The 15302-nt window shown below is 37.9% G+C and overlaps 1 protein-coding gene across 2 annotated transcripts in view; it reads left to right on the forward strand.

Moving 5' to 3' along the window:
* The window catches only part of prkd1 (protein kinase D1), a 40633-nt gene extending 27089 nt beyond the window's left edge, over positions 1-13544 (forward strand). The window contains exons 13-20 of one of the 2 annotated variants that reach the window (XM_037747506.1): positions 1034-1106; positions 2908-3014; positions 4358-4519; positions 4607-4705; positions 6115-6275; positions 6517-6623; positions 10064-10149; positions 12186-12419. In XM_037747506.1, coding sequence (XP_037603434.1) covers positions 1034-1106; positions 2908-3014; positions 4358-4519; positions 4607-4705; positions 6115-6275; positions 6517-6623; positions 10064-10149; positions 12186-12419 — 1029 coding nt within the window. Of the gene's footprint in view, positions 1-1033; positions 1107-2907; positions 3015-4357; positions 4520-4606; positions 4706-6114; positions 6276-6516; positions 6624-10063; positions 10150-12185 lie in introns of both variants that reach the window. The other variant, XM_037747507.1, reaches the window with a different exon arrangement.
* The last annotated feature ends 1758 nt before the right edge of the window (positions 13545-15302 follow it).

Consider the following 15302-nt stretch of genomic DNA (forward strand, 5'->3'; position numbering starts at 1 on the left):
AGCAGCTGTTGATGGGAGCAGCAAAAAAACGGATTTTAACCACCTTAAAAAAAAATCAACATCAGTTTAAGTGTACGCTATATTTAGAATAATTCTGATGGGGAACTGAAACCGGTATATCGCTCTCTTCAAAGCCACCAGACTCCATTCATAAAAACAGTAATTTAACCTCTCAGAACAGGGGAGTTGCTGGTCTACCGCTGCATCCATCGGTTAGTTTGTTTATGTTATCGTGTGACTTTGGTGTTTTAAAGGATTAGTTTGGATTCATCAAAGTCACACAATAACACAAACAAACTAACTGATCGACAAAACAACGTATATTGCCAAGAAGTCAATTTGCAAAGCTACGCTTCCACCATTTTGGACTGAAAGCGACTATCGGACGCCAGTAAAACATCCACCTAAAACAAAATTATTTCTTTTCTATTATCATATTCTACTGAAATGGCCTGTGTTGAACAATAAAGTATTATAAATATCATAAGCGGTAGACCAGCAACTCCCCTGTTCTGAGAGGGTGAATTACTGTTTTTGTGAATGGAGCCTGGTGGCTTTGAAGAGAGCGATATAACGACTCCAAGTTCCCCGTCAGAAAGGGCTGTCTGGCAGCGAGGTAAAGCGGTGAAAATATTTTAAATATAGTGTACACTTAAACTGATATTGATTTTTGTTAGTTGTATAAAATCCATTTTGGTACTTTAAGTATATTTTGTGCTGCAGGGATGACATACTGTACACTTGTTAGCAACCGCCTTTTTTAAGACACGTAAAGGCTTCAATATTCACCAGTGGGATATTTACTGATGTACTTTATGTTGTAGAACAAGAATCTATTCAGCTTGTGTTAACTACAGACCTTATTTCAGACATCTAACTAAAAACTAGGGCTGTCAAAGTCAACGCAATAATAACGTGTTAACGCAAATTTGTTTGAACGCCACTAATTTCTTTCCTTTATTTCACTCTTTGTTTGAACCGTATCAAAGGACTGATATGAGTTTATGCTCAGGACAGTTCTTGTGTTTTTCAGGATATCAACTCTGTGTATCAGATCTTCCCAGACGAAGTTCTCGGCTCAGGACAGTTTGGCATCGTCTACGGAGGTAAAACATTTAAACCTGCAGTAACTGATTGCTTTTGGCCACTTGGGGGGAACCTGAGTGAGATTGTGAATCGATATATTTGCTTCATCTGAGTCTATGTGGAGGTAGAAGGAAGTTACCGCTTTTATTGTGGTAGTCTGAGTAACGTGACGTCATATCCGTTACGTATCCGTCAACCAAAACAAACCTCAGAAAGTATGAAACGTTGGAGGGTCGTCGTGGATACGACCTGCACCCTCCCATGTTAAATCCAGCGTGGTAAACACTACACATCCAGTAAAGGATGGAAACACTTTGGGTTTCACACATTGACAGGAAAAGCAGAGCTAGACAGAGCAGAGCTAAAGCTGCATGCTAACTTAAAAAAAAAAAGAGGCCAAAATATGTTTGAAAATAAGTCCAAACAAAGGCTGAAAAAAGTCAGAAAAAGGCCAAAATATGTACAAAAAAATGTTTGAAATATGTCTGAAAAAAGGCAGAAAAAATGCCAGAGTATGTCCGAAATATGGCCCAAAACATTTCCAAAAAAGGCCGAAATATGTCCGAAAATAAGTCTGAACAAGAGCTTAAAAAAGTCAGAAAAACCCCCAGAAAAAAGGCCAAAATATGTCCAATAAAGGCAGAAATATTTCTGAATAAAAGTCTGAAAGATTTCTGAAATAATTCCGGAAAACAAATGCTGAAAAAATGCTAAAACATGTGCAAAAAAGGCAGAAAAATGTCTGCAAAATATCCAAAAAAAAGTGTGAAAAAGTTATCAGGAAACGTTATGTTATGGCGGTAACGTGGCGGTGGAGCCGGCCGTCGCTCTCATCTCCGTGGTCAAATGGGCCGACGCTACGACTGTAGAGCACCCAGATACTGACATCTCTGTTCTCTGCATTGAAACGGCCCCGATGGAGCTGACCATGGATGGATAAAGAGAACGGAGCTGACGGGAGAGCTAGAGACCACCTTGGAGAAGTTAGAGGAAGTAGACACGTGGGATTACGTCCGGTTTTCAAAATAAGGGAATTATATATACGAAATACATCTATGGAAATAAGATTGATGGATTATATTCACCAGAAGTATAAAACATTATAAATTAAAAAGAAAACACCACTAATCTGTGAGGGAAATGTCTTTATTCTTTGATTTTTGGGTTGCTGGATAATAAATAATTCCTGACAATGATCCTGATATATTTGACTTCAGGACATCTCTGACTACATACATGCTGGAAATCAAACATTTTACTGGATTCATTTAGAGATTTTACAAAGTTAAAGTCCATGGAAGTGTATAATTCAACTTTTTCCCTTCATGGTCTAGAGTTAAAAAAGTTAACAACAATCACAATAAATCGCAATACTTACAAATCACAATATTTCCAGTATCTAATCAGGAGATAGGCGGATCGTCTCGTCTCAGCCCTACAAGTGGAAGTATTTTGAGAAAAAGTCATAATGATTAGAAAATAAATTAAAGACGTACAAGATATTTTGAGAGTAAGAATCTTGGGAGAATAATCTCGTTTTTTATGACATTTTTTCCAAATATTTGGAGAATAAAGTTGTAATATTTGGAAGCTGTTTATTCTGACTTTGCATCTCTAAATATTTTGACTTCATTCTCAAACTCTTCGATTTGTTTTCTTTCAGGATACAAGTCAGAATTTCTAATAGATATAAAATCAATGTCTGCTTCCAGAGACGCATATATTTATATATGAACCCACTATCTATATCTATATCTAGATATAGATATAGATATAGATATATAATAGATGATATTGATGTTGTTTTCTGTTTTCATGCAGGTAAACACAGAAAGTCCGGCCGGGACGTCGCCATCAAGATCATCGATAAACTTCGCTTCCCAACCAAACAGGAGAGTCAGCTACGTAACGAGGTGGCCATCCTGCAGGTACACACACACACACACACACACACACACACACACACATACACATGCCTGTTGGCAGTGAGTGAGACTTCCTGTCGTGAACGACTTCATTACCGTGGCAACACCGTAGGGGTGTGACATCCTGTAATATTCCAGCGCTGCTCAACCTGCAGAAGCTGCAACAACACACACCTGCTCAGAAAACACTGTTCTGATCTACTGCTGGAAATTTAATCAATATTATAATCTGATTGGATTTATTGATTCACTTTATTATCAATTCTTTTAACAGACATGTGTTAGTTTAATAATATTAAGTAGTATTGTTTGATTTATTATTCACGATTTTTGCTTTATTTGGACTTGATTTTTTTTTACAAATATGTTTATTGAAAGTTTTCACATAACATGGTGGAAAAACAAAATATATATATTTATATATATATATATATATATATATATAATTATATATATTTACTAATAATAAGTAGTATTGTTTGATTTTTTATTCTAGATGTTTGCTTTATTCATACTTATTTTTTGGTGGAAAAGGAAAAAAAATCTGACTTTTATTCATAACAAAAATTAAAAAAAAATAAAAATAAAAAAAATATATAAAATATATATGTGTAATAAATATGTAATATTTAAATATAAATATGTATGTCATAAATAAATATATATATATATATATATAGCAGTTATTTATTTGTTGTTAGTATTTAGTTGATGTTTTACTAATAATAAGTAGTATTGTTTGATTTATTATTCTAGACGTTTGCTTTATTTGGACTTGATTTAATTCTTTATTTTAAATATGTTTATTGCTTTCTTTTCTTTGGTGGAAAAGAACTTTTATTCATAACAAAAATGGAAAAAAAAAATATATATATATAAATGTGTGTGTAATAAATATATCATATTTATTTATAAATATTTATGTAATATATATATATGTAGGAGTTATATACTTGTTAGTATTTAGTTATTGTTTTAATAATAATATGTAGTATTGTTTGATTTATTATTCAAGAAGTTGCTTTATTTAGACCTGATTTTTTTTTTTTTGACAAATTTTTCACATAACAAAAACAACATACATGACAACATATACATATATATATATATATAAAGAGAGTCATTTTCTCTCAATATATAATAATAATAAATAATGTTTAACAACGATCACTATTTCATGTTGTATTACGTTATATCTAATCAAAACTGGTTTTTAATTCCTTCAACACATGGCATTCATGGCTCAGACAGTTGGAACAATCACAGAGAGAAAGACTTACGTTTAGAAAATACCCAACAGAAGCAGAGATTTAGATGAAGATAATTCCTCCTCTTCCTCCCTCCAGAGTTTGCACCACCCAGGCGTAGTCAACCTGGACTGCATGTTTGAAACGCCAGAGAGAGTGTTTGTGGTGATGGAGAAGCTCCACGGAGACATGCTGGAGATGATCTTGTCCAGTGAGAAAGGACGACTGCCGGAGAGGATCACCAAGTTCATGGTCACACAGGTAAACAAATCACACAGACACTAAGAGTTTCACAAAGTGTCTCTTGTAGAGTTCATAAAGTGAATTATTATTTTCTGTCACCGTCAGATCCTGGTGGCTTTACGTCACCTTCACTTCAAGAACATCGTCCACTGTGATCTGAAACCTGAAAACGTGCTGCTGGCTTGTGCAGACGCATTTCCTCAGGTACTGAGTGAGTGTAGTTGGGTTGTATCAGCTGCCTCTTTTGAGTTGTTTTTATGCAGGTTTCTTGTATTTATTTACATTATTCTGAGGTTTCAAGGTTCTGTAATTGTCATTTTTCAGTTCCAGCAAAGCCGTCATTGGCAAAGAAAATCTTTGGTCTCAGGTTCCTTCAACAATGCTCATAACATGTGTATATATAACAGGGGAAATTACACAAGTAAAAGTAAAAGCAAAATGATAATCTCAGGCATGAAATAGTGCAGTTAAAATAAATATAAACATAAGTATAAATAAGTAATGTAAATGTAAATTTGTAATTTTAATTGACGACATATTTCAGATGGAAAAAAACAGACTTTCACCAGGAGACCAATGTTGGTGCCCCGTGTGAGGCAAGAAATCAATGTGGATTTATTTGTCACGTAACTTCCGTATTTAAGTGACACTACTTCCAGAGTTATTTTAACCCAAACCGCAATCTTTTCCTAAACTTAACTAAGTAGTTTTATTTTCAAAATACTGGAGCGGAAATTGACAGGTGCGTCACGTGTTGCTGGACATTTCTAGGAAAATGCACAAAAAATACGTTGTTGAAAGTCGTGCTGAGTGTAACGAAAAAAAAAGGAAATTTGCATCTATATACACGAATTAAACAGATTAAATTTCATAACCATTTCACAAACTGCCGTGAGACTGTGATGCATGTTACGTATGGACGGACTGTCGTCGGCAATGAGGCATAAAAACTGATGAAGCCTCAGATATGAAGTTGCAAGATACAAGACATTGAATGCTGCTGACACAAACAGAAAGACCAAACAACCCTCACATGGAGGGAAGAGACGGTACAGATCCAGACACAGACAGTCCATTAGCTTTCAGTGCAACTATTAGCAGCTTTCTGCAGTTTGCAGTCTCCTCTCCAGAAATAGCTGTTAGTGTCAGACATGCTGTTAGCTGTTAGCGCTAATGATGCATCAGGCCGGCTGCTGGGCTCACACACTTTACTTAGTGTCTCATCTGCAGAGCCTGCTACTCTCAGATATCAGGAAACAAACAAATAAAGAAGTACTAACGTTAGCTTGGGAGCTAGCTAGCTAGCTAAGTGAGTGTCAGCTAATGAAAACATACGAAGGAACAGTCTGAAATCATTTACTCTGTCTTTCCCAGAGTCAGAAGAAAGGATGGATATCGCTTTTATGTGTGTCTAGTCCAGAGATAGTGTTTAGTCTAGCCTAGCTTAGCATAAAGACTTTACTAAAGATTTATACGCCCTCTTTAATTTGAATTATTCTGCCTCCGCCCAATAAACACCTCATCATGGTTACTAACAGAGAAGGGGGTCAACAAGACAAGTTGTCATGTCGTGAAACGTTGCTGTGTAACAGACCTCCGTCTTCCTGTTTCAGGTGAAGCTGTGTGACTTCGGCTTCGCTCGCATCATCGGCGAGAAGTCGTTCAGGCGTTCGGTGGTCGGCACGCCGGCGTATCTCGCTCCAGAGGTCCTGAGGAACAAAGGCTACAACCGCTCTCTGGACATGTGGTCGGTCGGAGTCATCATCTATGTCAGGTAGGAGACTCACCTGAAGGATCCCCATTTTAGTCTGTTTTACTGTCGTTGTTTCGCTGCAACATCTTATTTTTATTTCTAGCTTACTACTTTATTGGCCTCATCTTCTTATTTCTTTAGTTTTAACTTTCTTGTGGTCCTATAAGTAAACTATAATATATTTAATTCACCATATATCACTGCTCCATGATGATAAGATGAATTACAGGTGACATCTGTAATATAATTTCTGTATCTGCAGTCTCAGTGGGACGTTCCCTTTCAATGAAGACGAAGATATCAACGATCAGATCCAGAACGCTGCCTTCATGTACCCTCCACATCCCTGGAAGAAAGTTTCCCAGGAAGGTGAGTAACGCCGTCGACCACAAACACAGCTGATGACCGGATCTTTAATTCAATCCAAAATAAACTAGATAATCTGGATACTGGGGTTTGTAAACACCTTGTTCAGGTTTCTGATTGTTCGCGCTGATAAGATGGAGAATCCAGCCAGAAACCCAAATGAGTTAGTCAAATGTTGTGGTGCGTTCACACCAAGAGCAAAGCAAACTTTTTGCGTAGTACGATTAAATACAAAGTCAACGCAAAGTGGCGAATAGATAAGAATTTGCGCCGGGCAACATGAATGATGCAAGGGACGCGACTTTGCAAACTTTGCATGTTAGCGTCATTCGCCGAAGTTTAAATATTTCAACTCGAGCGAGAAATTCTCTGGTAGAAACAACAACGTCGCCGCCGTATTTATGCCTAGATGACTTTATGTTGAGTGTTGATGGAGCAGCTGTATAGCCTGGCACTGATCATGCTTGTCGTCATGGTAACAGACCTGACAAAGCATGAATTCAGACTTTTTACTAATCAGCATCATTATGTAGTTATTTCGGCATCATTTTGATCTCTTTATTGATATTAAATCACAGCACAATCTGTTTATTTTGGGTTCATACCTCAGTAGAGACGTGTGGCTTGCTAGATACAGTCAGTGTGATGGTATTGTATGTGAATACAGCTCGCCGCCGGGTGACGTTATGAACCCAGACACGACGGCGTTTGGTTTTCTGACATATCTGGGACTTCCACAAAATGTACAAAGCAGCAACAGTGGTCATTTCTTCCATGGTTGATGGAGGAAATGGTGGAAATTGGTATCTATGGAGACAAGCTCCTCCTCTTCTCCGGCGTGGATCAGTAACCTGGATACTGTTATGATCATGTAAACAAGGATATGAAAGTCCAGGTTTCTCTTGAACGCCATATCCTGAATCCACTCATTGTTTTAACTGATGATTCAACCAGACTGATGTTTCTGTAAAAAGCTGCAGAGGATCGTTTTGTAATGAAACCATGAATCATCCGTCCTCTACCAAACAAATATAAATAGGGTGAACGTCCTCCATAAAGCCACGATCAGAGATGAATGGTTTCACCTTTCTGTGTGACTCGCTGGTTATTTTCTGTCCTGAAACATGAGCGGAGGTTATTATTTCTTCCTGTTGCGGTCTGATATCTCCGACATCCTTGAAGTCAGTTCCTCTGCTGACTCGCTGCGTGACTCATGTCGTCGCCGTCGTCATTGTCTCTAAAAGCGTCCGCCGCTCGTGTTGGCTGGACTCGTCGACTGTTGACGACGAGACAGATTTAAATCAGCCTGACTCACTCGGCCCGGATCCCCGAAGTGCTCTTAACCTCCCCTCCGCCTCCTCATCCCGACACAAAATGCGCCTCAAAATAAACGCTGTGTTTTCTGGAGGATTAAATGTCAGAGAACAAACTCTTCAACAAATCTGCATTTTCACAGATCGCTTTAAGAGATGACACTTTAAATGGATTCTGTTATCATTTCATCCTCTGCCCACAAGCACGACTCAGGTTTTATAAAGGAGACACTCAATTAAAGACTTTATGATAACTGCGCTGTGCAGATGTCACGAACAAAGACTGAATATTATGCAGCTTCCATCACAAACTTTGCTGTCTTTCAGAGGCTGTAGTAGGGTCAGTTTTAAAGCTGGAGTGAAGATACTGGTATCATATGGAACTACTACTAATAATTACTTTAACGCATTTTGTGATTTTTAGGTTGTAGCGGGCGATTTATTTATTTATTTATTTATTTATCTATTTATTTATTTATCTATTTAATTATTGATCTATTTATTGATCTATCTATTTATTTATTTATTCTATTTCTTTACTTTATTAACTTAATAAATCTTTCATTTTAACAACTAATATATTTTTTCATATTCTTATTGACAAATTGTATTGACAATATTTTTTTGTATTTTAATTTTTCAACTTTTAATTTTTATATTTATGTTTCTTGATCTTTGCAGTACTTGCTTTATTTATTTATTTATTTATTAACTCTATTAACGGAATAGATTTTTCATTTTAACAACAAATATATTGTATTTTGTTTTATTATACTTTTTTGTATTTAAATTTTTCAACTTCTGTTTTTTTTTATATTTATGTTTCTTGACCTTTGCAGTACTTGCTTCATTTATTTATTCTATTTCTTTATTTTATTCTATTTATTCTATTCCTAAATTTTTTTTATAATATTTTTTGTATTTTTATTGACAACTTTTCTATTTTTATATTTATGATTCTTGACTTTTGCAGTACTTGTTTTTTTATTTTTACTTTATTTTTTTAATTTTCTCTTACTATGTTTATTGTTAAACACCAAGGAAAATATTAAAGCTTGACTGAAGATACTGGTGTCATATGAAACTATAAAACCTGATGAATCCATCGGTACCAACCATGTCATACTAGGAGGTTAAATAACGCTCCAAACTTGCACTAAACTTTGGCAATGAAGAAACTGTCATGTCCATTTTCAAAGGGGTCCCTTGACCTCTGACCTCCAGATATGTGAATGTAAATGGGTTCTATGGGTACCCACGAGTCTCCCCTTTACAGACATGCCCACTTTATGATAATGTCTGTCATTGTTTTCTGTTGTTAATTGATTTACAATAATAAATATATACATATATTTGCATAAAGTAGCATATTTGTCCACTCCCATGTTGATAAGAGCATTAAATACTCTCCCTTTAAGGTTAATTTAGAACAGATAAAAAATGTGCAGTTAGTGTTATTATTGAAGGAAAGAACTTCAATACAACAGCTGACTCTAATCATGTTCTGCTAAAAACAAAAACTGAAGATTTCCTGAAAAAAAAAGTGTCCAAAAACTCACTGTAAGAAAATGTTTATAATCACGGTGAAATCTGTCGTCGTGTTGGACGGACTGACGTCGCCATCCTTCGGCCCCGCCGCTAAAGAAAGAAAAACCAGATTAAAGGTGGGTCATGTGACTCCGCTGGGGAAGAGGAATGAGGGAGGGGTTAAAATATCTGACAGAAAGAAACCCTTGAGAAGCAGCGAGAGTCCCGGCAATTCTTGGAAAGAGAGCGAGACGGGACAGATTCGTGGGGGTGCGGGGGGGTATTCATGTGCCGGTCCATTCATGTGCATAATGCCGAGCGATGGAGGGCCCCCGTAGACCTGAGGGGGCCCCGGAGTCCTGGAGCTGTTCAGACCGCTGACCCCTGAAGAAATGTTAACATCATGTTAGCTTTGCTCATTAGCCCCGACTGGCCCCTCACCACAGGGGGGGCCCCGACCCTACATCCTCCTCCTCCTCCTCCTCCTCCTCCTCGTCCTCCTCCTCACCATCATCATCATCATCCCTACGTCTGTTGGAACATTTTCTCACTCATCACTTCTTCCGTCTTCCTTTTTTCCCTCCTTTCTTTCCTTCCTCGCAGCGATTGACCTGATTAACAACCTGCTGCAGGTTAAGATGAGGAAGAGGTACAGCGTGGACAAGACCCTCAGTCACCCCTGGTTACAGGTAAGACCACTTTAATAAAATCAATCATTTATACTCAATCATTTCTGAATTTATTTAAATGTTAAATTAGCGTAAAAGAGAGAAAACAACGTAGAGAGACCCTCCTTCAACCAGTCACCTGAACACCTGACAACCAAAGTTGAAGCTAACTTTAATACTTCGGTAACAACTTCATGTAAATATCAAATTAAAGTTTATGCAAAATGTTAGAGGGGAGGTGAGGGACGTAACAGTGGACTAAAGACTTTTTAACAATAAATACCAGAATAAAGTACATGTTCTGGAGTAAAGAGCTCAGTAAGGATAACCAGACTTACTGCAAAAAAGACTGGATTTAAGAGTTAAAGGTCCCATATTGTAAAAAAGTGAAAACTTTTATATTATAAAAAAGGTTTAAGTGCTATATAAATACTGGTAAACTATCGAAACGCTCAATATACAGAGAAAAACACACTCCGTATTCAGAAATTGTGCGTCTGAAACAAGCCGTCAGGATTTCTGTCCATTTGTGATGTCACAAATATACAATATATTTAGACCATTACACAATTTTAAACATAAACATTCTAAATGTGTCCCAGTTTATTTCCTGTTGCAGTGGATGTGAATAACTGACAGGAAGTAAACATGGACCCAAGCTGTTGCCTAGCAACGCAATTCCGTTGCAATTCCATTGAAATGCACTAAAACGGAGCGTTTCAGACAGAGAGGGGTAAATACAGGATTATTCAGGCAGACAGTACGAGGATGTGTTTTTTTTTAACATTAAAGCATATGAACATGTTCTATTAAAAACACAAAAACACAAGTATGAACCTGAAAATGAGCACGATATGGGACCTTTAAATGTTTTCTTGGATGTGTGGAGGATTTTGTTGGAGTTTGTTTCCTGTTTTAGTTTGAAAGTCATTTCCTCTTGTGTCTTGTCTGGTTTTACTTCCTGGCTTTGTTTGTTTCCCGCCTTTTTGATTGTCTGCCCCGCCCTGATCAGTTTCACCTGTCCCCTCATTAGTTCCGCTGCTCACCTGTTCTCACTTTCCCAGTTAGTCAGTCACTATTTATACCAGCTAACTTCCTGGTATCCAGAGTGTACCTGCCTCTCTCCGAGTGTTTCTGGTTAATCAGCCTTCTGTTGTTTTGGATTTTTTTCGTTACCAGCCTGATTTTTGGACTCTGATCCGTCAGTCTGTTTTGTTAATAAATCATCAAACTGTCCCTGCTGCCACCTCTTCAATTCATTCGGCATTTGTGTCCAAACCTGCTTTACTAAACCAAGACAGTCTCGACCAAATCAGAGTAGAAGCCAGACCAGACCTGTGCTTTTGATAAGCTTGGTCCCATAATGATACACAGAAAATGTGGTAGAAATCAGACCTTTGGTTTAGGAGGAGATGTCAAAAATGTGTTTTTCAAAAAATTGAATGAGCTCTTCCTTGGCTCATACTACACCATTGACACCAAGCTTCATGAAAATCAGGCCGGAAGTTTTTCCATAATCCTGCTGACAAAACCAACAGACAAACCGAACCGAAAACATAGCCTCCTTGGATCGGTAACTAGAAGGGAATTCGGAGAGCGCAGACCCCCGCCAACGCAAATCCGCCCCGAAATCGAATGAGTTCTTCCTTGGCCCATGCTACACCATTCCACCAAGTTTCATGAAAATCGGACTAGTAGTTTTTCCGTAATCCTGCTGACAAAGCCAACAAACCAACCCGAACCGAAAACATAACTTCCTTGGTGGCGGTAAATAGACGGGAACTTGGAGAGCGCAGACCTCCGCCAACTCCAATCTGCCCCGAAATCAAATGAGTTCTTCCTTGGCCTATGTTACACCCTTCCACCAAGTTTCATGAAATTTGGACCAGTAGTTTTTCAGTAATCCTGCTGACAAAAACAACAAACGAACTGAAAACATAACTTCCTTGGCGAAGATAATAAAAAGTAAAAACTTTGACTGAACGAAACTATTTAAATGTGACAACATTTCTGGGACCAGTATGTCTGAGGTTGTGTTTTATTTTTTTCCCAACCAGGACTACCAGATGTGGCTGGACCTGAGGAACCTGGAGTCCCGGATGAACGAGCGCTACATCACCCACGAGAGCGACGACCTGCGCTGGCATCACCACGCCCAGCTCAGCGGCCTCGACTACCCCACGCACCTCGTCAACGGTCCCCGCACTGGCGACAGCGGTCAGATGATGGAGCGCTACCAGGAGCGTGACGAAGAGCTGGAGACCCTCAGTGAGAGGGTCAGTGAACTCTGAGGACGGGGGGGGCGCCGACGCCAGACAGGAAACGGCAACTGTTACAAAATAAAATAAAAAGCACACAATTAAAAAGATCAGTTCAAATCCAAACTTTTACTTAAATCACTTACAGACATACACAAATTAAATTAATTCATTGCCCATTACACCAAATAAGGGTCGTTTATTAAGGAGATATTAGAGAAGCACAAAAAAATAAATAAATGTCTTAATTACTTTGGTCTGCAAGTGAGTCGTAATTACAAATCAAAATATTTTAGATATTTTTTCTTTAGTGATTGAAATGCACTTCCATAGTTAGTGAGTTATTAATCATAAAGAATAAAAGCTGCACCTCTTCCTTCAGACAATCAGAAAAAGACGCTCCGGAGAAGCAGCTTTCATTTACACTCAGAAAACATGAATCATCCCAGTTTGTGCCTCTCACGTAATCATCACTTTTCTACATACGAGACTTTGCACTGATGATTATGGTCAAGTTGTGGAAACAAGCCACGGCTTTAGATTAAGTAAATCATGAAACACAGAGGCAGATCGTCCATAATGTTCTTCTATGCTATAGTAGAACTTTGTTAACTTGAGCCAGTCTGAGCTCACAGAAATAGGTGAAATGACCACAACTTCTTAACAGCGTATTAACGTGGTGGTGGTGGTGGCACGAAATATGTTAAAATTACATGCCACCACCACGAAAACAATGCCAATGGAAAGTCGATTCGGATTTTTTGTCATGGTGGACAAAAATTCTCCGGTTCAGCAGAAATATGTATTAATCAAAATCCACGTACGGAGGAGGACGGGGTGGACGGATGGATCAAACACGGGACGTTCTCATATACTGTAGATAAGAAATGGACGTAGTCACCGTGACGTCATCCGTTGATCTGTGGACTGCCGTTTTGAAGCCTTGAGTTCGGCATTTTGGCCGTCACTATCTTGGTTTTTGGCTTTTGGACTTCGCCATCTTGGTTTTCGGCCGTTGCCACCTTGGTGTTTGATCTTTGCCAAATATAGGTTTTTGGCCGCCCCAATCTTGTTTTTTTGGCTGTCACCATCTTGGTTTTTGGACATCGCTATCTTGGTTTTTGGACTTCGCCAATCTAAGTTTTTTTCCCGCCGCCATCTTGGTTTTTGGCCGTTGCCATCTTGGTCTTTGGCTGTTGCGATCTTGTTTTTTCTCTGTTTCTGTCCTAAATCATCATCTTTTTTTCCTAAACCTAACAAAGACGTTTTGTTGCCTAAACCTAAATATTTTCTGTAATGTGCTGTTAAGAGTTTGACATCATTTCACGTATTTCTGAGATCACATTGGTTTAGCTCTCTTAGCCACCGTACATTTTATTGCAGCTTTCTTTTAGATTTGACATTGTGTAGAATAAATGTTTAAATGCTTAATCAATAAAATTATTTATAAATTAATCAACATTGAAAACAATCGCTGATGTCTGTATGATGTCACTTTGGCCATGCAAACACTCGCAACCCTCACGGATGTGAAAAGCATAAATCACGCTTAGGAAAAGCGTCATCTGCGTTCATCTTCAACCTTGACAAAAAGTATTTTTTTTGCGTGTGATGTATAATTATTTAAAGCTATAAATGTCTCCTGTTTATAGAATTTAAACTCTACTAAGGACCGTATGTTTTTCTTTGTGGGGTAGCAATGAAATGTCAGGGGTTTCATTCCAAAAGAAGATATCCAAAATAATGAAGTTATTCACAAATAAACCGGCTGCATCTGTGAAATACAATTCACTATGTTGATGATGGTGTACTCTATCTTTCAGGTTTGTTTTCTGAATGTGGATATTTAGCATTTTGGAATGAAAATCCTCAATCACTCAAAAAACCTGTGCCATCAAATACCAAAAAAACGCATGTCAGTATTTTCTGGGTTTATTTGTCCGAACACTGTTTCCACAGTTATCCAACACTGACGGAAACGTTTAGATGTTTTTGCATCACCACGGTTTCTTTTTTTACTTTTAATCTTTGTGAGATTTTAATTTCATTAAAGGCTGCCTGGGGAGGCCACAGTAGCAGAGCTCCCCTTTCAGTGGGAGCCGCCAACTGGGGTTTAACAACAAAATGGCCACCAGTCTTTTTTTCTGAGAAAACAGTTGCTAACATCAATTAAAAAAAAATGTGTTTTCAGCATAGTGTTTGTTGTTTTCAGTTGGACAGGAGGTTCACCTGAATGCTACGTGGTGTCTTCTGTAAACAGAATGAATGTTGTTCACTGTACAAATAACCCAAATACACACTGTTCTAGCTTTGTATGGGATATAACTTCAAGGCCATGATCACACTGGAAGCTTTTCGTAACCAAAGCTAGCTAACGAGCTAGTCTGTCTCCGGAACTGGAGCTAGCTTGTCCAGATACTGACATGACAAACTAGACAACCTAATGAATCCATCGGTACCAACCATGTCATACTAGCTTGTCATGAAGGAGGTTAAATAACGCTCCAAACCTACACTAAATTTTGGCGAGAAAGAAATGGCATGGCCATTTTCAAAGGGATCCTTGACAGCTGTTGTTGCCTGTTGGGCTGCAGTTTGCCATGTTATGATTGGAGCACATTGTTTTATGCTAAATGCAGTACCTGTGAGGGTTTCTGGACAATATCTGTCATTGTTTTGTGTTGTTAATTGATTTACAATAATAAATATATACATACATTTGCATAAAGCAGCATATTTGTCCACTCCCATGTTGACAACATAATTAAATACTTGACAAATCTCCCTTTGAGGTTAATTTTGAACAGATAACAAAATGTGCGATTAATTTGCAAATAACTATGGACAATCATAGGATTGATTATGATTAAATCTTTTAATCTATTGACAGCCCTAATAATAATAAAAGGTATATGC

This window comes from Sebastes umbrosus, chromosome 16, assembly GCF_015220745.1.
Source record: "Sebastes umbrosus isolate fSebUmb1 chromosome 16, fSebUmb1.pri, whole genome shotgun sequence".
NCBI lineage: Eukaryota > Metazoa > Chordata > Actinopteri > Perciformes > Sebastidae > Sebastes > Sebastes umbrosus.